Below are 26,256 nucleotides of genomic sequence, written 5' to 3' on the forward strand. Positions count from 1 at the left end.
TTATGTATTTGTTTTATTTGTTTCAAAGGCAGCCAGTGGTGGGAAGAGATAGAGAGAGGCAGACACAAAGCGAGCTCCCATCTGCTCATTCAATCCCTAAATGCTTACTACATCCAGAGCTGGGAAAGGCTAATGAAACGGAGAGCCAGAAACTCAGCCGATGGAAGATCTCTCTCTCTCTCTGTCTCTGTCTCTAACTCTGCCTCTCAAGTAAATAAGTAAATCTTAAAAAAAAAAAAAAAAGGAGGGGTTGGAGCTGTGGTATAGTAGGTTAAGTCTTTGCCTGTGGTGCCAGCATCCCATATAAGTGCCAGTTCATGTCCTGGTTGCTCCACTTCTGATCCAGCTCTCTCCTGTGGCCTGGGAAAGCAGTAGAAGATGGCCCAAGTCCTTGGGTCCCTGCACCCATGTGAGAGACCTGGAAGAAGCTCCTGGCTCCTGACTTCAGATCAACTCAGCTCTGGCTGTTGTAGCTACTTGGAGAGTGAACCAGCAGATGGAAGATCTTTATTTCTCTCTCTCTCCCTTTGTAACTCTGCCTCTCAAGTAAATAAGTAAATCTTAAAAAAAGGAGGGGCTGGAGCTGTGGTATAGTAGGTTAAGGCTCTGCCTGAGGCGCCAGCATTCCATATGGGTGCCAGTTAATGTCCTGGTTGCTCCTTTTCCGATTCAGCTCTCTGCTATGACCTGGGAAGGCAGTGAGACAACCAAGTGCTTGGGCCCCTGCACCCATGTCAGAGACCCGGAAGAAGATCCTGGCTCCTGGCTCCAGATTACGGCCATCTGGGGAGTGAACCAGTGGATGGAAAACCTGTCTCTCTTTCTGTCTCAAGTAAATAAATAAATCTTAAAAAAAAAAAAAAAAAAGGTGAGGAAACTAAAGCACACAGAGATCTGGACTCTTTGCTGATGTTTATCAATGTCACTTTAAAGTACTGGGCATGACAGAGTTAAAGAGGGAAATTTCCAGTTAGGATATATTAGCATTCCCCTTTAGAACATCATTCAACATACATTTTTTCAGGTACTGTCTAAGGTACTCTAATTAGTACATAAACCAGTATCTGTCCTTACAAACGCTGTTTCTAACAGGTATACACAAACTAAATAAAGTACAACAGTTATACTCAGACTACCAGAGTCTGCCCTCATATCTCAATGCTAGGAGGTTGAGTCTTGTTTCTTCTGCAGAAGAAATGCAAATAAAAGAACCAAAAAACAAAAAAACCAAACAAACCCACCCAGAATTAAAAGAACACACACAGTCCTACTGGGCAAATCAATGTCCCACACACAAGAGGGCAGAGAAGACCATACCTCCACTGCAGTGTGACAGGATCGCATCACACCAGTGCCGCTGGCATGCATCTGTGCTAAGTTGTAGAAAGCCAAGATATGGCCTCCCTGGGAAGCCAAGTTGAAATACTTCAACGCCTGTTTATAATCTCTCTTGACTCCAATGCCATCTGTAAGAAATGAATCATATCAGAGGTTAGGCATAGCCCTAAATGACATTTAGCTAAGCATTAGAGAAGACTTAAATACAAAGAGGAAAAGCATAAAGTCACAATTCTTACTCAGTAAGCATGTCAGTCTGATTAATATAGATCACCATATTGGTACAGACTAATACAACTGATACAAACCAATACAACACAAAATAAGATGTGCAAATCACTGAAGTGGCAGTAAATCAATCGGCCCAAACTAGACAGCTTTGTTTTCCATACTATGGTCCCCCTTCTGGAAAGATGGGTTAAGTCAGATCTTGCTGTATCCATTATAAATTTCTCAACACCAACATTACTTACTATAGTACATAGAACCAAGCTGTAGCTGCCCATCCACCCAGCCTTGTTCAGCAGCTTTCTGGAAATACTTCAGTGCCAGATCATAATTCTGTAGGAAAAAAATACGTCATATGATAAGAAAGCTCAAAAGGCTGATATACTAATGAGTTAGGAATCAACAAAGTACCCATAAAATAACTTGAGGGCAACCATAAGGACTATTGTCTAGTTTGTTTTAAAATATATAAAGATGGTAATATACTTTAAAGCATAGGGCCATTTATGACTTTTTTTGTGAAATTTTTATTTTTTAAAAACATTTTATTTATTTGTTTGAAAGGCAGAGTTACAGACAGAGAGGGAGAGACAGAGAGAGAGGTCTTCTATCTGCTGGTTCACTCCCCAAATGACCGTAATGGCTTGAGCTGGGCTAATCTGAAGCCAGGAGCCAGGAGTTTCTTCTGGATCTCCTATGTGGGTGCAAGGGCCCAAGTATGTGGGCCATCTTTCACTGCTTTCCCAGGCCATAAGTAGAGAGCTGGACAGCAAGAGGAGCAGCTAGGAAATGAACCAGTGTCCACATGGGATGTAGGTACTGCAGGTGGAAGCCTACCCTATTAAGCCACAGCGCCAGCCCTGAATTTGTATGTTTACTCTCAGAAAGCACAAACACTAACAGAAACTCCAGGTTGGTAATTAAGAAACAATTGGGGCTAGTGTCGTGGCATATTGGATAAAGCCACTGCCTGCAATGCCAGCATCCCATATGGGTGCAGGTTTATGTCCAGGCTGTTCTACTTCCAATACAGCTCCCTGCTAAGATGCCTGGGAAAGCAGCAGCAGATGTCCCAAGTTCCGGGGCCCCTGCAGCCACACAGGAGATCCGGAAAAAGCTCCTGACTCCTGGCTTTGGCCTGGCCCAGCCCTGGCCACAGCTGCCATTTGGAGAGTGTAATAGCTGATGGAAGATATCTCTTTCTTTCTGTCTCTTCCTCTCTCTGTGTAACTCACTTAAATAAATAAATCTTTTTCTTTTTTTTAAGATTTTATTTATTTATTTGAGAGGTAGAGTTACAGACAGTAAGAGGGAGAGACAGAGAGAGGGGTCTTCCTTCTGCTGGTTCACTCCCCAAATGGCCACAATGGCCAGAGCTGTGCTGATCCGAATCCAGGAGCTTCTTCTGGGTCTCCCAAGTGGGTGCAGGGGCCCAAGGACTTGGGCCATCTTCTACTGATTTCCCAGGCCATTGCAGAGAGTTGTATCACAAAAGCAGCATCTGGGACTACAATCAGAGACCATACGGGATGCTGGCACCACAGACGGAGGATTAACTTACTGCGCCACAGCACTGGCCCCATAAATAAATACATCTTTAAAAAAAGGAAAAAATTTTCCTACTAACCAACTAATCCTTTTCAAATCTCTATTTTCCTAGCATTAAATAAAGAAAATTGTGTACCTTATCAAACATGATATGATTATCAGATTTCAAAGCTCAAATATATCCATAGAGAAAGGTTAAAACAAAAAAAGATTACTAAAGACTTTTATAATCCTAAAATGACTAGAAGGAACCAAAGTAAGACCACATAACTGTCATTTTTGTTGGGGGGGAAAAACAGCTTAGACTCTTAAACTTAGCTCTTAGTTTTAGGCTCAAATTAAAGAATATATTGTTTGGAGAGCTCAACAGAGGAGAGAACATTACTGAAAACCCAGGGACATCCAGTCTGAGTCAGCAGCAGAGAAGAATGCATGAAATGGCCAAAAAAAAAAAAAAAAACCAATAAAGTTTGTAGTCACAGAACCCAGAGATGGCCAAGGTGTGGGGGAACCAAAAATGTCAAATGGAGTGACATTTAGGTGATGGGTGACTTGTATAAAGAAAGCAGTCATGGGAGGCAGAAACCTAATAGCTAAAAACTAGAGTGAACGCTAGCAGCTTAGTAAAGTTGATTCTTTGGAAAAACTTGGCTTTGTAGTGAAGGATGAGAGGGAAAAGAGTAGCTAGAAGGGGTAAAAAGTAGAATAGAAAAATCTTCCCTCCTAAATGGGAAAGACTGATGATTTTCTTAGGCTCGAGTAGTGGGATATTTAAATACTTGAGAAATGGGACGAGCTGGTAGAGGGGAAGCATGGGTGGAAGAATGAGCAAACAGCTTGACACCTTCAAAAGAAGGAGGCAGAGATGGAGCCATCCTAAGACAGCTGAAATGAAGGTGTGGCAGTGAGCTAAACTCTGAGATAATAATGGGATGGGGACCGGTGCTGTGGCACAACAGGTAAAGCTGCCGCCTGCAGTGCTGGCATCCTATATGGGATGGTTCAAGGCACGGCTGCTCCACTTCCAATCCAGCTCTGCTATGGCCTGGGAAAGCAGCAGAAGATGGCCCAAGTACTTGGGCTCTTGCACCCGTGTGGGAGACCCAGAAGAAGCTCCTGGCTCCTGGCTTCAGATGGGTCCAGCTCCAGCCATTACAGTCATTTGGGGGAGTGAACCAGTGGATGGAAGATCTCTCTCTCTCTGCCTCTGTCTCTCTGTAATTTTACTTTCCAAATAAATAAATAAATATTTTTTAAAAATGGGATAGTTTTATCCAGATTATCAGATAAAGAATATGTCCCCTCCTCACCAGATGAGGGCTTATTTAAGTCAGAATGTTAGACTCAACACTTACAACTTGAACTCCTCTCCCGTAGAGGTACGCCATTCCAAGCCCACTCTGCCCAACGGGGTTGCCCTGTAAACAGGAGAAATCAGACAAGTGAGTGGAAAGAGAATTCATTAAAAACAGGTAACAATAAATAATTACAAAAGAAATAATTTATGAGCATATTCAAAACATGTCTTAAGTACTTTCTGATTCAAAAGTTTCTCCCCTTCAGACAATTTAACATTGACTTATAAAGATTCAGAGGCTTTCAGTAATTTGCTGAAAAGAATAAACAGTAAGTTAACTTAGAACTAAATTTTGGTGACTTACCTTCTGACTATTTGAGCCATGAATCTTTGATGCAAAACTTGACTAACATATTTTGGGTAGTTTTTCATTAATAACCTTCTACCCCAATAAAGAAGGAAGATGCCACAGTAAAATCAACAGTCTTGTAACAACAGCAATACTACTATCAGGTTGCAAAGATACACTTAAGGTTACTGGAGTATTGTAAAGCAAAGATAATCATCTTTTTTTTTTTTTTTAAGACTAAAAAGAGGAAAATCTAGAATTCACCTTAACTTAGATAGAAGGCAACTTTAAGAAAAGTTTCACAGTGTCTTTTGAGAAGTATTCAAGTGACATTTAGATTACTGTAACATGCAAGGTAAGTGCATACTTGGGAGACACAGGGTCTTAAATGACTATATGCAGTTTTCTCATGTCTAAAGAAAGCTTAATTTATGTATTATAATTGTCAAAAGTATCCAGTTTTATAAATTTTGAAGCTTCAACCTGCAATACAAATAAGGTAGAATGCCTAACTCCTAATTTCATTACAAAAATCAATTATTTTTCTGATTAGGAAACTTCTCTGAGAAATTTAAACAGAGAGTTAATATTCAACAACCTGGTCCCTAAGAAAAAATTGCTTTTTATTGGGAAAGTTATGTACAGCCAAAAAATTCACATGAATCATATTTACATAAGCACTTTCACTAATTTGTGGCATGTTTGGTCATGATGAATCTTACAATACAATAGATTCATTTACTGTAAGAGTAATGGGGCTCACATTTCAGTACACTGAGTCATGAAGTCTTACCATGTCAGCAGCTTTCTTAAAGTAGTGCAGAGCCGTCTCATTACTTTGAGGCACAATATCACTTCCTTCTGAATACATCTGCAACAGACCCCATTTCATTAAGAGCTGTAACCCTCTTTCCAGCTACATTTCTCTCCTATCGCATTTCATTTTGGTTTTTGTTATATCTCACGAAAAGTTTCCAAACATTTACAATTTCTCACAGAAGATTTTAGAATTAAAAGTAAACTCTTGGGACTGGCCCCTTGGTGCAGGAGGTTAATCCTCCATCTGTGGTGCCATCATTCCATATGGGCACCGGTTCTAGTCCCAGCTGCTCCTTTTCCAATCCAGCTCTCTGCTGTGCCCTAGGAAAGCAGCAGAGGATGGCCCAAGTCCTTGGGCCCCTGCACTCGCATGGGAGAACGGGAAGAAGCTCCTGGCTCCTGATCGGCACAGCTCTGGCTCTTAAATTAAACATTTTTGTAGTATACATTTTTTTCTTATTTGACAGGTAGAGTTACAGACAGTGAGAGGGAGAGACAGAGAGAAAGGTCTTCCTTCCGTTGGTTCACTCCCAAAATGGCCGCTGTGGCTGGCGCTGCACTGATCCGAAGCCAGGAGCCAGGAGCTTCTTCCTGGTCTCCCATGCGGGTGCAAAGGCCCAAGCACTTGGACCATCTTCCACTGCCCTCTCGGGCCACAGCAGAAAGCTGGACTGGAAGAGTAACCGGGACTTGAACCTGGTGCCCATATGGGATGCAGGCACCACAGGCAGAGGATTAACCAAGTGAGCCACAGCACCGGCCCCTGTAGTATGCATTTGATGTCACCTCAAATTCATGACTTGTATGGTAAATATTAACATACAAATAAGCTCGCATATCAGTCTCAAGAAGAAATCTCTAACACCAGGATGAATCTTCTCTCTCTACCATAGGGCAGTGAGATGGCTGACACGGTCCTGGGGATCAGGTTAGGGATGAAGTGAGGTCTGTTCAATAGCAGGGTCCACCCTCCCTTGTCCTCTACCATAGCTGTTCCCAGGATAATAGTGAGTCTTAAGTTCAGGCAAAGAAATTAAAATGTTATTTTTAAAAGGCTTTAAACACTGAACATTAAGAGTATTAGGTACGGGGGCCTTCACTGTGGCATAGTGAGTAAAGTTGCCGCCTGCAGTGCCAGCATCCCATATAGGGACTAGTTCAAGACCCAACTGTCCCACTTCCATCCAACTCTCTGTTATGGCCTGGGAAAGCAGTAGAAGATGGCCCAAGTCCTTGGGTCCCTGCACCCATATGGGAGACCTGGAAGAAGCTCCAGGCTTTGGACTGGTGAAGCTCCGGCCGTTGCGGCCATCTGGGAAGTGAACCAGCGGATGGAAGACCTCTCTCTGTCTCTCTCTGCCTCTGCCTCTCTGTCACTGTTCCTCTCAAATAAAATAAATAAATCTTTTTTTTTTTTTTTTTAAAGAGTAGTAGGTATGGAACATGATGAAGAGTCAAGAAAAAGGAAAACAGAATGACCAGTGTTGTTTCTATCTATGATATATTGAGGAAACAACAAATAAAGGAAAATACACATAACAAAGACAGATGGGGGAGTAGCAACCTCTATGATACAAGGGTCAGAATGTTAAAACTTAAGGGTCAAGAGGCCCCAGTTAACTATTTGTGACCATGTGACAGTGAAATCCTATTTGTAAAAACCTTTCAGATACATTCCATTTGAACTTCCTTACTTTAGGATTTGCTTAGAATAAAAACATTCACTGGTTTATACTGCATTAGTTTTCAAAATAATGAAAATGAACTTTTGTGACTCTTCTATGACATATCGCATCTGTTCTCTAAGTTTCTGGATTTAAATGTTTCTGTGCTTGAGAAAAGAACTGCATTGTGAGGTGGGTCACAACTGTCATATTTAAGATAATTAAAGGTGCCATTCTTGTGGCCTGGCAGGTGAAACCACTGCCTGCTACATTAGCATCCCACATGGGTGCCAGTTCATGTCCCATCTGCTCCACTTCTGATCTAGCTTCCTGCTAATGGCCTGGGAAAATCAGCAGAAGAAGGCCCAAGTGTATGGGCTGCTGCCACACACATGGGAGGCCTGGATGAAGCACCTGTCCCCTGGCTTTGGCCTGGCTTAGCCCTGTCTGTTGTAGCCATCTGGAGAACGAACCAGCAGATCAAAGACCTCTATCTTACTCTCATAACTCTTTCAAATAAATAAATAAATCTTATAAAAAAGATAATTATAAGATCTGCAGATCAATTTTAACAAACCCAACTGCATCTATTCTGCACAGAAGAACACAGGCAACTTGGACAGACTTAACAACAACAAAATTGTACAAATAAAGAATTCCTCACTATGCGTATAACAAATATATAAAAAGTGGGAAGTCAGAAAGTGACAGCTAATTTCAATGGAGAATTAATATACTGTTGAGGAGATGCCATATTATGTTTAAGCTGTGTAAGAATATGCCTCAGAATAGTACTTAAGACACGATATAATATCCTTGCACTAGAAACCTTATTTCTAGTTTACTTTTGTTAAATTGTAGATCCTGAATACACTGTTCTGTGTAAACACTTCTTCCTTTTACATAATACATTCACAGGCTGTACAGTACCTTTCCCAAGAAGGCCATAGCATGTGAATTGCCAGCATTAGCTGCCAAATTGAAGTAGTCAAATGCTCTCTGTGGGAAAAGAATTGTTAAAACCATTAGCTTTTAACAGAATCTGCTTTAGCAAAAACAGTTACTTCAGAAACATTAACAAAATTTTGTTATATTCAAGTGGTTTAAAAATAAGAATACCCAGTTGTCAATATTTCAAAACAGAAATCAGCACTTTCAGGTTTTATTTTATTAAAAGATAGCTGCATCATTAAGTCTTTTCATAGTTAGAAACACGAAAGAAATTTCTTGTGTTCCCTAAAATAAAGGACCAAGAAAACTTCTCTTATTTACAGGAAAAGTGAACATCAGGCTGCTTAACAGACAGAATCTAACAGGAGCTTAACTTTTGTCTCCTCTGGTGATAACCTTGAAAGAAGGGAAAAACTGAAGTCTTTTCAAGGCACAGAGGTTTTTTAAATTCCTGTAAAGAAATAAAATTTCCTTTTGTTCTGCTTAAAATCACAAGAACTAAACACACTCCCATCATTAGAAGTTATCACCACTCTTACACTGCTCATCCTTGTTGAGGACCTAACACTGATGGTTATTGCTGTCTCCTGCTCATTTCATCTCTCCCTCTCTGAACGTTACCCCTTAAATGCAATCTAGTACTTTTCTGTTAATAAAAAAACCGAAACACACAGGATTCATCTTTTCTTTAGACCCCCAATTTCCTTCCAATGATGACTGTTACCTCCACACAGTCAAGCTTCTCAAATGAATTATCTGCATCCACTGCAATGCATTCTACAACCTACTCTTCATTGGCTTCAGAAAGACTGTCAAGGGCAAGTGCTGTCTCATTTCACCTCAGCTCTCTCTGCCGCATTCTACCACACCCTCCTTACTGAAAGACTCTTAAGCCTGGCTTACAAGATGCCACTCTTCCACAGTTTCCTTCCTAACTCTCCACCTCAACACTCAAGTCTCCTTTGCTGATTCTTACTCTGCCAGCGGACTTTTAAACATTTCTTCAGGGCACAACTTTGGATTCCATTTTCATTTTATAGTCTTTAAACAGTCTTACCTATTCTTATGGCTTTGCATACCACCTAGACTATGGCAACTTCTAAACTTCCATCTGCAGCTCCAAACTCATCTATTCAACTCCCTCTGAACATCTCACCCACTGCTTGAACATATATACCTGAAATCTTCACTCCATGCCTACCCCTCCCCCCACAGAGTGGGGGGATTATTCAGAATCTCAATGTAAGCAGATAATACCATCTATTGGTTGCTCAAGCCACATGCTCCCCTTCATTCTCATATCTGATCCACCACTGAAACCTTCTTTCTTTTATCAAAAAACATCTTTCATCCATCTATTAATTTTCATTACCACAGATCAACCAAGTTCCATTATCTTTCACTCGAACCTCTAGAATAATCCCCTTCCTGATCATCCTCTTTTATTCCTGGGGTCTTCTAATTCATTCTCTGTATTGCTGAAGTCACTGTTTTAAAATCTGAACATGATGTTCCTTGTAGTCCCTTGAAATACAAAATGGATATACTGAGGTTACCAAGCAGTTTTCTTAGCACTGCACCATGCTCTCTGCACGATGTGCATGCCAGCCATTGTTCATTTATGCTGTTCTTTTTGGGAACTGACATTACCTCCAGTCTCAACTTAAATGTCCTCTACTTCTTAGACAAGTTTTCCTCCCATTCTTTCTAGCTGGTACTTCCCATTTACTAATCAGTAATTGTGTCCTTTAATTATTCTTTGTAATAATAATCACAATTCATACATATTTATTGGTGTGATTATTTAAGAAGTATCTAATGCTCCTATTAAACTTGAAGCTCCACAGGAATAAAGAACAGATATTTTGTTCAGTATGAGGAGATTTCAAATGACTTGTGAAAAAGTGGGATTTAAAAATAAAAATAAAAAAAAACCCACACTATTTCTTGACATAAGTGCCATCAAGTTCAAGACACTTTTTTTGTGGTTGATTATATCATCATTCCCAGGATCCTAAAGAACGAAGAGGCCTGGGAATCTGATGTCAATGCAGTCTTTACATTACCTGAAGAAAAATGAGTGCCCTTTAATTTTTAAAATTAGGAAACAAAATGAAGTTAGAAGGAGCCAAATCAGGACCATAAGGTGAATGCTGATGATCTGCCACGGAAATTCTGGCAAAACTGCCCTTGTCTGGCAGGAGGAATGAGAAGGATCATTGTCCTGGTGGGAGAATTTCCTGGGTGCTTTTCTGCTATAGCTTTGTCTAACTTTCTCCACTCGCAAAAATAAACAATGTTATCATTCTTAATAAACAAAATGTCATTAGCATCCCCCAAATGACTTTTGCTCTCAACTGGTCTTTTGCTTTGTCTGAACCATTTTTACTCCTCGTAGCTGTTGCTTTGATTTTTTTTTTTAACTCATTTGACAGGTAGAGTTACAGACAGTGAGAGGGAGAGACAGAGAGAGAGGTCTTCCTTCCACTGGTTCACCCCACAAATGGCCACTACGGCCAGAGCTACCGCGGAACCGAAGCCAGGAGCCAGGTGCTTCCTCCTGGTCTTCCATGCGGGTGCAGGGGCCCAAGCACTCAGGTCATCCTCCACTGCCTTCCCGGGCCACAGTAGAGAGCTGGACTGGAAGAGGAGCAACTGGGACTAGAACCCGGTGCCCACGTGGGATACCGGTGTCGCAGGTGGAGGATTAACCTAGTGAGCCGCGGCACGGCCCTTGATGTGTTTTGGTTTGTTGATTGTACTGGTAAAACAATGTTTCATCTGCTGTTATTATTTGAAAAAATGCTTCAGGATCTTGATCCCACCTATTTAAAGCTTTCACTGAAAGCTTTTCCCTTGTGTGCAATTTGGACACAACCTTTGGCACACATCAAGGACAAAGTCTGCTCAACATTCAGGCAGAATTGTGTAAGCTACATCAATTGAGGTGCAAGTGGTGTTGGTTATTGTTTCTGCTGTTAATCACTGGTCCTCTTTGATTAGGGAAGGAACAGGATTTATTTTTTCCTTACAAGTAGAAGTGGATGGTTTGCTACTGTGTGCTTCATCTTAATGTAACTCGGTCCCTTCTTAAAATTAGTTACGTGTCTGTAAACCTCTGACTTCTTTCAGGCACTGTCCCCATACATTTTTTGTCAAGTGTCAATGATTTCACCATTCCTCCATCACCCTAAATTTGATGTTTGCTTTAACTTAGTTTTATCAGAATTCAAGTCACTCTGACAGAAGCTCTTTTCAAACTGATGTCTAATCCTTTTTAGTGCCACAAAGTAGACTCTGTTCAAATGTGTTGTAGTAAGTATAAGTTTATTTTGTTGACGAAAAATTTTAAAGTTAACACAGCTTCCATGAACTTTAGAAGACCTCCTGAATTGTTAGCAATGAATGGCAAACAGTAGGTACTAAAATATTTGTTGAGTTAATTCAATTATGTGTCAGGAACTTATTTTCTTCTTTAAAGCTGGTGAAGTAATTTATAGTGCAGTTGCTTCACAGGTAGGCAGCAACAATACAGGAATATTCCCAAAGTTATTATACAAAAGGTATGCAGCAAACTCTTACTCAGAATTCTGTTTTCTCACTTACTAACCAGCTCATGTGATGATTCATTGCCCTAAGATGTACATTTTAATATCTCAGAGATGATGAAAGTTGTCAAAAGCAGTCTGAATAAAACAAAAACAAAGCAACCCATGATATTTGGATAGCTTTAATGATAAGTATATTTTGTTACAATCTAATTCTTAAAGTTGGTGGTGTTTAGTATGTGAAATAATCTCAATTAGTATATTTAACTGGCATGGTGGAGACCAGTTTATTAGTTTGACAAATGTTTTTTAAAAACTTACTACATATTATACACTGTCAGAGGTTACGAATAAAGTAGCAAGCAAGCAGACATGGTTTGTGCTCTTTTGGACTCTGTGCTTAAGCAAGGAAATAACTTAGTTAAGTAGTTAATTTACAAAGGACAGACGTTCAGACATCTGACTGTGGAACATGACCTGTTCCTGGAGGGAGACTAGGGGGGACATACTACAGGTTTGCTTCAAGTTCTGGAGAATGAGTGAGCATTAGCTACATGAAGGAAAGAGGTGGGTAACATTCATCGTGCAGAGAGGACTAACACTAAAGAAGTCTTGAAGCAGGGAGGCTCTTGATAGGTTCAAAAACTCGACAAAGGGTCTGTGTGCCTGTAACTCAGAGGAAGGGGCTACTAAGGTAAACATAGACTGACTGGTAGGAAGCCTTAGAGGTCATAATAAAGGTTTTGGTCTTTAAGCTACTGGAAGTTACAGACCACGCAAGAGTTTTACCCAAGGAAATCAGATGTGTGATTTAGAGAGACAGCTTTATCTAGGAGATACATGTGGAAGATGATCCACACAAGTGATAGGTATGGAGGTCTAAAGTAGGGAAGAGGTGAGTGATATTTAGGGCACAAAGTGGACAAAACCTGGTGACTGAATAACAGATCAGACTGGAAGAACTATATACTTCTAACTCCTCACAAATAACATGAAATGTTCCTCAGTTCTATAAAGCATTTTCTAAAAGGTGTTTAAAACATACTTCCATCATACACTTAAAGAAGGGGCCAGTGCTATGGCATAGAAGGGTAAGCCTCTGCCCGCGGCACTGCATCCCATATGGGCGCTGGTATCTGTCCCGGCTGCTTCACTTCCAATCCAGCTCTCTGCTTATGCCCTGGGAAAACAGCAGAAGATGGCCCAAGTGTTGGGCCCCTTCACCCATGTGGGAGACTTGGAAGAAATTCCTGGCTCCTGGCTTTGGATCTGACCAGCTCTGGCTATTGTAGCCATTTGGGGAATGATCCAGTCAATGGAAGATGTCTCTCTCCCTCTCTCTCTCTCTGTAACTCTTCTCTCTCAAATAAATGCTTTAAAAAATAAGTGTATATATATATATATATACGCACACACATATATGTACACGTGTGTATATATACACACTTATATATATACACACACATATATATATACACACACACACACACTTAAAGTAATATCTATCTAGCTATATCTATATCTACACACACACACACACACACACACATACACACACTAACACATACTTACAGAAAACCAAGACCCTGTATGTGAAATTTCTGGGCAATATTGAGAAGCAGGTTTTAAATTAATAAAACCTTTTCTACCACTCTAAAGTATATTCACATTTTCTTTTTTCTTTTGCTTCCTCAGGCATTAGATTTTGAAAGCTCTTTTGTGGTGTGTAAACAACACAAGTTTGATATTGGCACTGAGTGAGCAAGAAATGCATCTAGAGCATCATTTCTTGATACAACACGAATCTCTCAAAGCCCAAGGGGCAGGGCAGTTACCTGATGATTTTGTTCTACTCCACGTCCTCCGTGCAGATGCAGCTGTCCCAGCCCAACCTAAAAACAAGAACAGAGCAAAGGAAGTGGTGGCACACAGTCAGGATCAGACTACCAAGAAAGGATCTTGGGAGTAAAAGGCTTTCTGTTCATGACTCAAAAAACAGAAAAAAAAAAAAACTAAACATAGTCTTCAGTCCTAAAAACATGATTCTACTTTAACTCCAAATTTTAAAAATTAAAAATATATGCAAAGTATTCTTCTAAAATGAGGTGAAACAAAACATTTTCAGACAACTCCAAACTGAGTTTGTCCCCAGTGAACCAACTCTAAATGAAATACTAACGGGTGCTCCTTAGGAAAGAAGGGAGTTTATCTGAGAAGTTCAGAAATGCAGTAAGAGCAGTGGAAAAGCAAATTTGTGAGTAAATCTAAGTTGATATATACTATATCAAACAATAATATCTCGTCAGATTCAGAGATATGCAGAATTAAAACAGGGTACATGAAAGCTTCTGAGTTGTCCTGGAAATGGTGAAAGTGCTTATCATACCACCTTCACTAACTTAAGGATGTGTGCTGTGCTCTCTAGGCAATCAAAGGATAGTGGAAGCAGGGCTACCACACTGGGTAAGGGACAGAGATGCACTAGCAAAAAGCAGCCAAACTCAATGCGAGCAAGAAAGGAGACAGCAGGGAACATGGAAAAGCATGTTCCATGAACAGAAGATTTACGCCAAAAATTAATATGTAAGAAATAGGCTTAATCACACAAGATAACTTGTTATGATTTCAGTAAGTTAAACTTTTAATCTAATTCACACTGTGGTTACTGATTTTTTTTAAGTCTCCCTTCTCTTAGTCTTAAAATTATGTCTTGTCTTATCTTAGTAGGTGTCTTTTGTTCATCTCTATATATTATAAATTAGAAAGAAATGAAAATTTAGTAGAAAAACAATGTTTAAGTTTTTTATTTTAATATCATCAAAATAAGCCAGGAAGCACATTCATACAAACACATACACACACACAAACGCATGATACTCTGATGGATAGCATATAGTTTACATTTAACAAACCTAATTCTGTTCTAGACCTTCAGAGAATTATGTTCTAAGATAAGCAAAAGAAACATGAACAGTAAATAGCCACAAAGAATACTCAAGATTCCAAATATTACAGAAATTCCTTATTTAGAGAAATGAGTTTCAACCCTGGTGACTCCAGTAAGAACTTTGATCACCAGTGTTAATGTTGCTCATCTCAAGCAGTGACTTCCAACTGTGTTATACAGGACAGTCACGTGGTCAGCTTTTAGGGACTCTTACTGTCCAGGTCCCACCTTAGATGAACCCAAATGGAATCTGCGGAGAGTGTGGGCTTCTTGCTATTATTTTTAATGCTCCTTTGGGGACTCTAATATGAAGTCAGTAATTGCTCAGAGCAATGAGAATGTTACTAACAGATTTAAGTACTTACCCACCCTCCCCCATCACATTAAAATACCCAACGCAGTAAAATATTCTCTGAGATGTTTAAACACATACCTGTGCTTGTACATCGCCTTTTTCAGCTAGAAACTGGTAATACTGAATCAAATCTTCTTCTAGCATCCCACTGTTCATTCCTGGGTTTTCTACCTCATCAGGCAGCCGTATTCTTTGTACTACTGAGCCTCCTGTTAGCGAAATGTCACTAGCAACTGAAACAGGGGGACAAAGTAATGTGGCAAACAGTCAGAAGGATTGTCCACGGAAAGAGGTACAATCCCAGCTGTACATGGCTGACAATAAGTAATGTGAAAGAGAAACTCTAAAATATTCTATAGATTATAAAGTAGTAATCTATTCATAAAGGAGACTTGTTCCCATAAAATATTTAAGAAGTGAAACCCAAAGCAAAATTAAAGAAAACTGTACTTCATCACCTAATTTGAAGATGAGATATGTGAAAGAGTCATTCAAGATACTTCAAGCAGTACAACAAAAACACAGGACTTTAAATTTTTTTTTCTTAGTAAAAAGAATAAAAAATATATACCATGATTGGCAACAAGCCGATAGTGAGTCAATGCAGATTCACAACTCTGGAGGACTCCGATGCCAGCCCAGTAGCGGTATCCCTGGAAAACAACTTCAGGTGAGAAGACAGGATTCCCAAGCTCCCGTGGCATTCCTCTAGAAGTGACAACGCTGACTCTAGCCAGAATGTGGTCTGTTGTCCTTCCACTGAAGCACACTTACACTTCATTTTTCCCGAGTCTTAGGTTTTGAGGTAGCTTGCTCAGCAACGTCCACAAGCAGACTACAGTTAAGAACTAGGAAATAAATAATAAAGGTCCTACAGCAATCAAACTAAACACCAAGGGCTCTGTGGGTGAAGTACGGACATTTTACCCGTAAGAGAAAACAGGCTCGTGCTTAGAAGGAATTTTAATCTTATTTTAGACACAATTTTAGCAAAAATGAACTAATTTTCCAAACTAACAAAGCAGTAAGAAATTGGCAAAATAAAGAAAATAGGACTGGGGCTAGTGTGTGGCACAGTGGGTAAAGCTGCCACCTACAGTGTTAGCATTTCACATGGGCACTGGTTCGAGTCCTGGCTGCTCCTCTTCCAATCCAGCTCTCCACTATGGCCTGGGAAAGCAGTAGAAGATGACCCAGGTCCTTGGGCCTCTGCACCCTGTGGGAGACTGGGAGGAAGCTCCTGACTCCTGGCTTCTGATTGCCGCAGCTCCAGCCGTTGTGGCCAATTGGGGAGTGAACCAGCAGATGGAAGACCCCTCTCTCTCTCTCTGCTTCTCCTCTCTCTGTGTAACTCTCACTTTCAAATTAAAAATAAATCTTAAAAAAAAAAAAAAAAAAGAAAATAGGACTACTGGCAGCAGGCCCAGTAACACCAGCAATTAACAATTTCAGAATAAGAACAAAAAGCAAAACTCTAACAAACTTTAACAATATTTAGGGCATTATGTATAAAAACATGTAAACATGTATAATATTTAATGTTCTTTTAAAAAGTATTTGAAAGGCAGAGAGAGACACAGAAGAGTCAGCAATACAGAGTACTCCCCCATCTACAGCCTTTTGCTTCGAAACTTCACATGTCTTTGGCCAGGCCAAGGCTAAAGTCAGGAGCTAGAAATGTGATCCAGGTCTCCTATAGGGATGGCAACAAGCCGCTTTTCTGAACTGTCACCACTGCCTCCAAGTTTATGCATTAGTGGGAAGCTGGAGTCAGAAGACAGAACTGGGAACTGAATCCAAGCACTGTGATTTGGATTTTGGCATCTTTACCATCAAGCCAAATGCCCACCCCTTTCAACGTTCTTACTGTGTAGCCATTTCAACTGTGGCCAATGTTAATTTTTTTAAAAAAATTTTTATTTAAGTTATACAAGTTTCATGTATTTCACATATACAGATTTAGGAACACAGTGATACTTCCCACCCATCCCTCCCTCCCACTCATGTTCCAACCCTTCTTTCTACTTCCTCTCACATTCCTACTCTTAATTTTTACAAAGATCTATTTTCAGTTTACTTAATGATCATATAGTTGCCCCTACACTAAATAAAAGAGTATGAAGAAAAAAAAATGCTGTCATCAACGGAAGAGATAGGGCTGCAAACAATCATTGAATCTTTTTTTTTCCCTAAGATTTATTTATTTATTTGAAAGTCAGAGTTACACAGAAAGAGAAGGAGAGGCAGAGATAGAGAGAGAGAGTGGGGGGGGGGTCTTCCATCCACTGGCACACTCCCCAAATGATTGCAACAGCTGGAGCTGTGCCGATCCAAAGCCAGGAGCCAGGAGCTTCTTCCGGGTCTCCCAAGCGGGTGCAGGGGCCTAAGCACTTGGGCTACCTTCTACTGCTTTCCCAGGCCACAGCAGAGACCTGGATCAGAAGTGGAGCCACTGGGACTTGAACTGGCACCCATATGGGATGCTGGCACTGCAGACCAGGGCTATAACCTGTTGCGTCACAGCGGTGGCCCCAATCATAGAATTTTAAAATGTCCACTTTACTCCAATACATTTTTGGTACTCTATTTGTTACCTTGGATCAGGGAAAACATATGGTATCTGTTTTTTGGGGACTGGCTAATTTCACTAATTATAATGGTTTCCAGTTGTGTCCATTTTGTTGCAAAAGACAGGATCTCATTTTTGTTTTTACAGCTGAGTTGTACTCCACAGTGCATATATACCATAATTTCTTTATCCAGTCAATAGTTGATGGACATCTGGGTTGATTCCATCTCTTAGCTACTGTGAATTGTGCTGCAAATGACCATGGGGGTACAGATAACTCCTTTAGATGCTGATTTCATTTCCACTGGGTAAATTCCCAGGAGTGGGATGGCTGGGTCATATGGTAATTCAATATTCAGATTTCTGAGGTATCTCTACACTGTCTTCCACAGTGACTGCACCAGTTTACATTCCCACCAATTAAGGTACCTTTTCCACATGTGCAGCTATCATTAAAGAAGCCTGGTAGAGCAAGTATTGTGGTGCAGCAGGTTAAGTCGCCTCTTGGGATAACTACATCTTGTATTAGAGTATTGCTTCAAGTCCTGGCTACTTTGCTTCCCTTCCAGCTTCCTGTTAATATGCCCAACAAGGAAGCAGATCATAGCTGAAGTGTTTGGGCCTCAGTTACCCATGTGGGAGACTCAGATGGCACAGGCTTTGGCCTACTGCAGCCTTGGCTCTTGTGGGAACTTGGAAAATGAACCAACAGTTTAAAGATACATCTCTGTTGCTCTCCCCCGCCTACCCCCTTTTTGGTCATTTTGCCTTTCAAATAAATAAATAAATAAATAAATCTTTTAAAAAATGAAGAATGATGAACATACTAAACCTATCAAAATAGTTGACATGTTTGCCATACAAAAATATAATCTCTTTTATTTCTTGAGAATTCACTTGAGTTTTTAAATTATTGTTTGAGGAATAAACGTTAATGTAGACTAGACAAACAAATGGAACAAATGTTAAATTAGCGAGGGTTGGTTCAGAAAGTCAGAGTAACACCCTTGCTTTTCAATTGTTTAATCTCTTTCAGTGGCTTATCCTGGTAACAGGGCAAAGTCCAAGCTCCTGGGCAAGACAAGAGTTCGTTCACATCATCCACCTACCTGCTCATCTTTTGAACTACCTGGCCTTCCACTATTCAGCACATCAAAGTTCCTGTACTTTTTTGCAGACACAATGTTCCTCCTGTCTCTGTTCCTTTGCATTTACTGCTCTTGCTGCCTGGGCACTGTTTTCTTTTGCATGCATTTATTCCTCAAAAAAAAAAAAAAAAAAATACTGCAACTGCCTCTTTCTTCAGAAGTATCTCCTCTAAATCCTATTCCCTTCCAATCCCAGAGTGCCTTAACATTGTTACACAGCAGTTTAATGTTCTCCCTACTTATGTCTCCCTTTCTGGATTAAAAACTCATTGGGGGTTAGGTACTGTATTTCATTCATATTTGGAACCTCAATGATAAACACTAAATAAATGTTTTTTCAACACATGTGAGTAAAATGAGCTAGGATCCACCCAGCTTCTACTGAATTTTCTTTCTTTTTTAAATCTCATATCCCATCAGTGACCAACCCTGTAAATCTTTTCCAGATTTGGGACCGGTTTTTCTGCTTTCAGTCTCATTTCCACTCAGCCTACTCTTAACATTCTGGAAAAAGGAACTTAACAAATTCATTTGAACACAGTAACATGTATCAGAGATCATATGATCTACCACAAATCAATTTAAAAGCAGAAGGAAAATTAAACCCCTTAGCAGAAAAAGAATTAGTTGGAAAGATTGTTTTTTAATTTACCACTAAGTTATTTAAGGGACTAATGCTGTCTAGTAATACAGGAGAGTTACTCTTTAATGTCCCTTATAGGACTCAGTTTTCTGTATAGTAAGTCCTTCAGCAATGTCAATGTCAAATAGAGTACCTAAAAGGTAATCAACAGAAGTGAAATTGACACTTTGAGATGCAATGATTTCGAACAGTTCTTGTCTCCACTGTTGAAGAATGTTTTGTTTTTCTTCATACTATTTGTTGAATTCTTTACTTAGGGTAGCGTTAATGTGTATGAAGTGAATTAAAAATTGATCTTTGTAAGAAGTAAGAATGAGGAGAGGGGATAAGAAGGGTGGGAGTATGGGTGGGAGGAGGGTATGGTAGGAAGAATCACTCTATTCCTAAATTTGTATATATGAAATGCATGAAGTTTGTATATCCTAAATAAAAGGTTTCTAGGTTAAAAAAAAAAGTCAAATGTAATGATAATCCAATCTAAAAATGGTTCTGATAAGCAGTTTCAACTTAGAGAAAATTCCTTTCTTTTTGAGAGCCACTTGTCAGATCTCTATTTTAAGGGCAATCAGACAACCTACTCATTTCAAAAAAAAATTGTGGGCACTACAAATTTTAATTCACATGTAGATTACGTTTGTAATATTGACAAGAATTTGAGAAATGCTTAAGCAAATATTTGCTTTTAATTAATAGAAGCAAATTCCCACTATGAAGGTTGGTAAAGCGGACACTGTAAATTAGAAATTCTCCTACTACTTGATGTTATTATTCTTCCACTGAAGTCATACTTACCAAAACCATGTGTGCTATTAGATTGCCCCCCAGAGCTCCAAAAGTATAATACACAAGGGCCTATGAAAAAAAAAGATGATTACTAAATATACAGGCACACTTAACTGCTATTATTATTTATTCAATTAATATTGCAATATGCAATAAGGTTTTATTTATTTATTTATTTTGCAATAAGGTTTTGATAGTATTACCTTTGCCTGACTTGAATTAACACCTAGTCCAGAGGCATAGAGAAAGCCAAGAGCCTGAAAATAAAATGATAAAAGTAAGCATTCTTTCTTTGGTGAAAGTTTATCCAAGGCAGACATAAGTATGCAGTATGGAAGATTTAAACATTTTTATTGCTAAAGGATTTGAATGCAAGAGTGCAAAATTATTAAGAAGCTTCAGAAATCCACTTAGCATTCTACAATTAAATGTAACTTTAAACAAGTAAAGTGTAGCTTCAAGACTATGACAAGTTAATAAAATATTAACTAGAAAACAAAACTGAACACACAAAAACATGACTTTTACTTCAGTTTATGAATGGCCATCATGAAGACAAAACAATTCTTATATTTTATACCAAGATTATTTCTCTATCTAAGGAGAGTGGCATACACTATGAAAAAGGGTAAGAGATTAGCAAGATAAACCTTTCCAGGAATAAAAAGAAGTAGCAAGGACTTGAGTTGAAGAGATTAAAAGAGAAAGATCACTTAGCGATGCTAGCATACACGTGATTTTCTAAAACTGTCCCAACAACCAACTCACAGTAAGGTTCTACCAGTACTTTGCCTTCTGTGGATCATATGGTGACACAAAAGTATAAGCTAAAGGTTATTTTTTCTCTCTCTTTCTCTCTCTCTCTCTCTCTCTTTTTTTTTTTTTTTTTGATAGGCAGAGTGGACAGTGAGAGACAGAGAGAAAGGTCTTCCTTTTCCGTTGGTTCACCCCCCAATGGCCACTGCGGTTGGCACGCTGCGGCCAGCGCACTGCACTGATCCAAAGCCAGGAGCCAGGTGCTTCTCCTGATCTCCCATGTGGGTGCAGGGCCCAAGCACTTGGGCCATCCTCCACTGCACTCCCGGGCCACAGCAGAGATCTGGACTGGAAAAGGAGCAACTGGGACAGAATCCGGCTCCCTGACCGGGACTAGAACCCAGTGTGCCGGAGCTGCAGGCGGAGGATTAGTCTATTGAGCCGCGGTGCTGGCCAAGTTTTTTTTTTTTTTTTAATATTTATTTATTTATTTGAAAGGCAGCATTACATAGATAGAGGACAGACAGGGAAAGAGAGGTCTTCCATCTGATGGTTCACTCTCCAATTGGCCACAATGACCGGAACTGCGCCGATACAAAGCCAGGAGCCAGGAGCTTACTTCGGGTCTTCCCACGTGGGTGCAGAGGCCCAGGAACTTGGGCCATCTTCTACTGCTTTCCTAGACCATAACAGAGAGCTGCATTGGAAGTGGAGCAGCTGGGATGTGAACCAGCGCCCATATGGGATGCCGGCTCTGCAGGCGAAGGCTTTCCCCACTATGCCACAGGGCTGGCCCCAATCTAAAGTTGTAAGGTGTGGCAGCGCCTGCCAGTGCTCAATACTCATGAGTGCCTCTACATTTCTCATCCTCTGCATGTGCTGGGGCTGTGGCTAGAAGGGATATAAGACGTTTTGGGGCTTGGCCTTTAAACATGTCCCTAAGAACCCTCTGGCTCTCTCTTCTCCCTTCCTGATGGCTTGGAGACCCATGTTTTGGATGGTGTAATTATAAGATGGAAGCAGCCCAGGACCAGAAACCACCACACAGAAGACAGCACTGTGGACAGGAGAGCTGTATCAAACCTGGCTTGCAGTGCTCAGCTAGTGATTCCAGGGCTTTGTCTGTTGTATCAGCTTGAATTAAGTACCCTGAGAGAGTGCTTTGCAATACGTAAAGTGTTATGGCATTGTAAGGGTCTATTATCAGAGGGAAAAATGCCTTATAAAATAAAACCATTCTTCAGAGTAGAAGGTTTTGAAAATAAAGAATATATGTGTAAATTTTATTTAAGTTGATTTATGCAAAGAAGAGAAAAGGACTTGGAAAACAAAGGGAAGCAATGGAGACACAATACTTATAAACTAACAACTAAAAGAATACAGAAGAGCCACAGACTTGTTAGGTATTTAGTTCTTGGGCCATCTTCTACTGCTTTCCCAGGCAATCGGCAGGGAGCTGGACTGGAAGTAGAGCATCCTGGACTAGAACCGGCACCCATATGGGATACCAGCACAGCAGGCAGATGCCCAACCCATATGCCACAGTGCTAACCCTGAGGTATTTAGTTCGAACGAAGACAATGGGTACAACTCCTGTTACTGATTAATGAGTCTGAAAAACAACTTTCTCTGTGATTGAAATTTTTCCTGCAGCTTGAGTAATCCTGGATGATTTGAAGGCATTTAAAACCAATGTTGGGGGCTGGCACTACGGCGTAGAGGTTAAGCCTCCACCTGCAGTGTCAGCATCCCATATGGGCACTGGTTTGATTCCTGGTTGCTCCACTTCCAATCCAGCTCCCTGCTAATGTGCCTGGGAAAGCAGTGGAAAATGGCCCAAATGCTTGGGCCCCTGCATCCATGTGGGAGATCCAGAAGATCCTGGCTCCTGGCTTTAGTCTGGCCTATTTGCAGCTGTTGTGACCATTTGGGGAGTGAACCAGAGAATGGAAGATCTCTCTGTCTCTCCCTTCCTCCATCCCTCTCTCTCCCTCTCTATAACTCTGCCTATCAAATAAAATAAATAAATCTAAAAAAAAAATGTGATGGTCTCCTAGATCCTGGTGTCAATCAGTACTAACAGCACCAACTCTAGGTGTCAACCTTGGAATTACTAATGCAGAAACAACCAGATACCACATATTAACTGAAGTGATATAATGTGGAATACAGGACAATGCTTATAACATAGCCTAGCCAAAAATATTTTACTTGAATTTATCAGCTTGCAGCTGTGAGATCTTGTTTACAAGAAATGTAGGCAAAAAGAAACATGTCCAAGGACACTATGAAGAAGGAGAGATAGGACACTCTACAGAAAAACTGTTCCTGTCTCTAACATAGGAAATAAAAAAAGGCAGGAGGCTAACTCAGAAATAACAACCAAATTAATGGTATAGTTGTAGACTGATTACTAATGGTTTGAACAAAATGATACAAAGAAGTTTTTGGTTTAACACCATAGAAATATAGTGAGTGTAGGTATTACAAGAAGCAAAAATTTGCTGGACGAGAAAGGTGAAAAACTTAATTGAAAAAAGCCAATAGTGCACTGGCATTGTGAGTGAGTTAAGCCACACTTGTGATGCCAGATCCCACATCAGAACACACGTTCAAGTCCCAGTTGCTCTGCTTCTGATCCAGCTTCCTGCTAATGCAACTGGGAAGGCAGCAGAGGTACTTGGGCCCATGCCACCCATGTGTGAGACCCAAATGGAGTTCCTGGATCTTGGCTCGTGGTCATTTCGGGAGTAAACCAACAGATGGAAGATTTCCACGCACCTCTCCACCAGCCTCAGTCACTCTGCCTTTCAATAATGTTTATTTAAAGAAAAAAGCAATAGTGACAGTGGCATCCCATTTTTAATAAAACATTTACTTACACACACATACACACACACACACGTGAAGAGAAAGGTCTACAAGGGCACACATGCACAAATATATCACCACTGCTCATATCTGAGTGGTACATATATGATGTTTACTTTCTTACTTTTGTTAGTATTTTTAGTTTTCTCTAATTGGCTGGTATGGTTTCTGTAAGAAAATATTTTTTTAAAAACACCAAAATTAACAACAGCATTTGAATTCTGGAAAAAATACAACAGTAAATTCTCTAAAAAATAATTACCTTCATATTTCCTTCTCTACAGATCTGATTTAGAAAACAGCAAATGTAATTGTGGCAACTGCAAAAATGCCTTCAAGATCTTAAATTAAGGAAAAAGTTTACCAAGAAGATTGGTAAAATGGTCTGCCACAAAATTAGTATTTATAGATATTTTATCTTCCAGTCTTACTTGTAAAAGAAGGTAGGATATACACAGAAAATAAACTGCAGTCAAATTATCAAGTGCTGCATGTATGTTGAATGTACTTACAGTCTGTCCCTTGGGAGAACCTTCCTCAGTCAGTTTCTCAAACATCTCTTTAGCTGCCTGGATATTCTGTGTCAGGTAATCACCAAACAAAAGGGCATAAGATACTCTCTCGAGGGCCTTGGTATGGTTCATGCTTGCTGCCTTTTGAAGATATCGATATGCTCTTTAAATGGAAGCATTAAAAAACAAATTAGGAATGTTTTAGAATTGCCGCAAGAAGTTTTTCCAAGACCTACTAAAATACAGTGCAAATAATTTGCTTTTGTTACAGAATTCCTCTGATCTTATTTCTACCAAGCCATACTACTTACATGTCTATAATATCCTGGCTATTTTGTTTTTACATAAGGTACCAGTTCTCTATGTTGTCCTAATATCTTGAAATAGTCTAATCACACTAGCAAATATTCTAAAACCTTCTATTTGAAGTTAACTAGATTTACAATAAGAGAAATATGATATGATGGTATGTAGTCAATAATCCAATGACAACTGTTCCAATTTTCTTCTTGAATCTTTGTATAGACTAGAACAAATGTCAGATGAAATTAAAATAACATAAAATGGCAGAAGACAATTGCTTGTTTTGTGTTCCTTCCAAGTATAAATTCCTAAATACAGGTAAAAAATTATAAAGCAAAACCAAAACACAAACACACTCAGCCACAATTCCCTTTACTTGGCTGATGTTATTTTGAATTCTGAATAGTACAGACATTCATGGTTCTTAGGAACTAAACAATTTTAATCAGTTACTTCTATTTTAGTCACTGTTCATTCTTATAAACAGAATTTATAACATTTTTATCCAACCAAGCTAAAATTTAATAAAAGCAGTGCCACTAATGCGCACTAATGGTAATGGTGCTTAGGAAATCCTCTGTCTCTGACATCACAGTTCAGAAACACGGCTTATCTTGAGGGGGAGAATGGACTTGGCAATGCTACTTACTCTCTCTTTTGGCTTTTCTTATTGCTTCCATTGAGGATTTTCATTCCAGTCTGATACATCATTTCTGCTTCTTGCATCTGTCGTCTTCTAGTAGCCTCTTCCTCGGCTAAAAACATAATGGTAGGTGCAGGTAAATGGATTTTAGTTCTATACCAATTATTTACCAAGCATGAGTATTCTTCCTTTAGCAGAGTCATACAAACACAACTAATGATATTTTATTAGTTCCAAATATGTCAAAGTCAGTAAAAATAAGGATAGGAAGCTATCAGAAAAAAGTACTTAGAAACACACTGCTGTAAATAAAGGATACTTTTGCCCTATCTGGAATGCTGTGTACTTTTACAAAGAGAAGTTTTGATTAAATATATAATAAGAACTAGAAAATTTCATTTCGTTTAATATCTTGATTTAATAGTCAAATTCACTAAACTTTTAAAAAAGACTTATTTGTTTGAAAGGCAAACAGACAAGGAGAGACAGAGATATCTCCCAACCACTGGTTTACTCCCCAAATGCCCCTAACAGCTCAGGCTTGGTCAGGCCAAAGCCAGGAGCTTCTTCCTGGTCTCCTGCACGGATACAGGGGCCCAAGCACTTGGGCCATCTTCTACTGCTTTTCCAGGCACACTAGCAGGGAACTGGATCAGATTAGCCAGGATTTGAACTGGTGCCCATATGGGATGTTGGCGTTGCAAGTGATGGTTTTACCTGCTACACCACAATGCCAGTCCCCACTACATTATTTCGCACTCACTGTTTCAACACTGAAAAAAAAAAAAAAAAACTACAGAATTGTTATAAAAGATTTCCCAAAAACTATTTTGTTACTGTACTACAACATTTAAAATAGAAATTTAAGACTTATCAATATTGCATTGGTACCAATAATTATAGAAAAAGAATTGAATTCTTATTGCCAAATTAAAAAAAAATCTGATTATTAAACTGGAGTACCCAGTCATGGTTTCTTATACT

At 39.6% G+C, this 26,256-nt stretch overlaps 1 protein-coding gene across 1 annotated transcript in view; it reads right to left on the reverse strand.

The window, feature by feature from the left end:
• Window positions 1-26,256, reverse strand: part of SEL1L (SEL1L adaptor subunit of SYVN1 ubiquitin ligase) — a 64,185-nt gene that overhangs the window by 14,220 nt on the left and 23,709 nt on the right. The window contains exons 5-16 of the mRNA XM_002719616.4: window positions 25,279-25,384; window positions 24,327-24,489; window positions 20,391-20,444; window positions 20,197-20,256; window positions 15,616-15,697; window positions 15,123-15,277; window positions 13,578-13,634; window positions 8,174-8,242; window positions 5,554-5,631; window positions 4,470-4,532; window positions 1,812-1,899; window positions 1,318-1,466 (exon numbers count right to left, since the gene is read on the reverse strand). Coding sequence (XP_002719662.3) covers window positions 1,318-1,466; window positions 1,812-1,899; window positions 4,470-4,532; window positions 5,554-5,631; window positions 8,174-8,242; window positions 13,578-13,634; window positions 15,123-15,277; window positions 15,616-15,697; window positions 20,197-20,256; window positions 20,391-20,444; window positions 24,327-24,489; window positions 25,279-25,384 — 1,124 coding nt within the window. The remainder of the gene's footprint in view (window positions 1-1,317; window positions 1,467-1,811; window positions 1,900-4,469; window positions 4,533-5,553; window positions 5,632-8,173; window positions 8,243-13,577; window positions 13,635-15,122; window positions 15,278-15,615; window positions 15,698-20,196; window positions 20,257-20,390; window positions 20,445-24,326; window positions 24,490-25,278; window positions 25,385-26,256) is intronic.

This window comes from Oryctolagus cuniculus, chromosome 20 (assembly GCF_964237555.1).
Source record: "Oryctolagus cuniculus chromosome 20, mOryCun1.1, whole genome shotgun sequence".
Lineage (NCBI taxonomy): Eukaryota > Metazoa > Chordata > Mammalia > Lagomorpha > Leporidae > Oryctolagus > Oryctolagus cuniculus.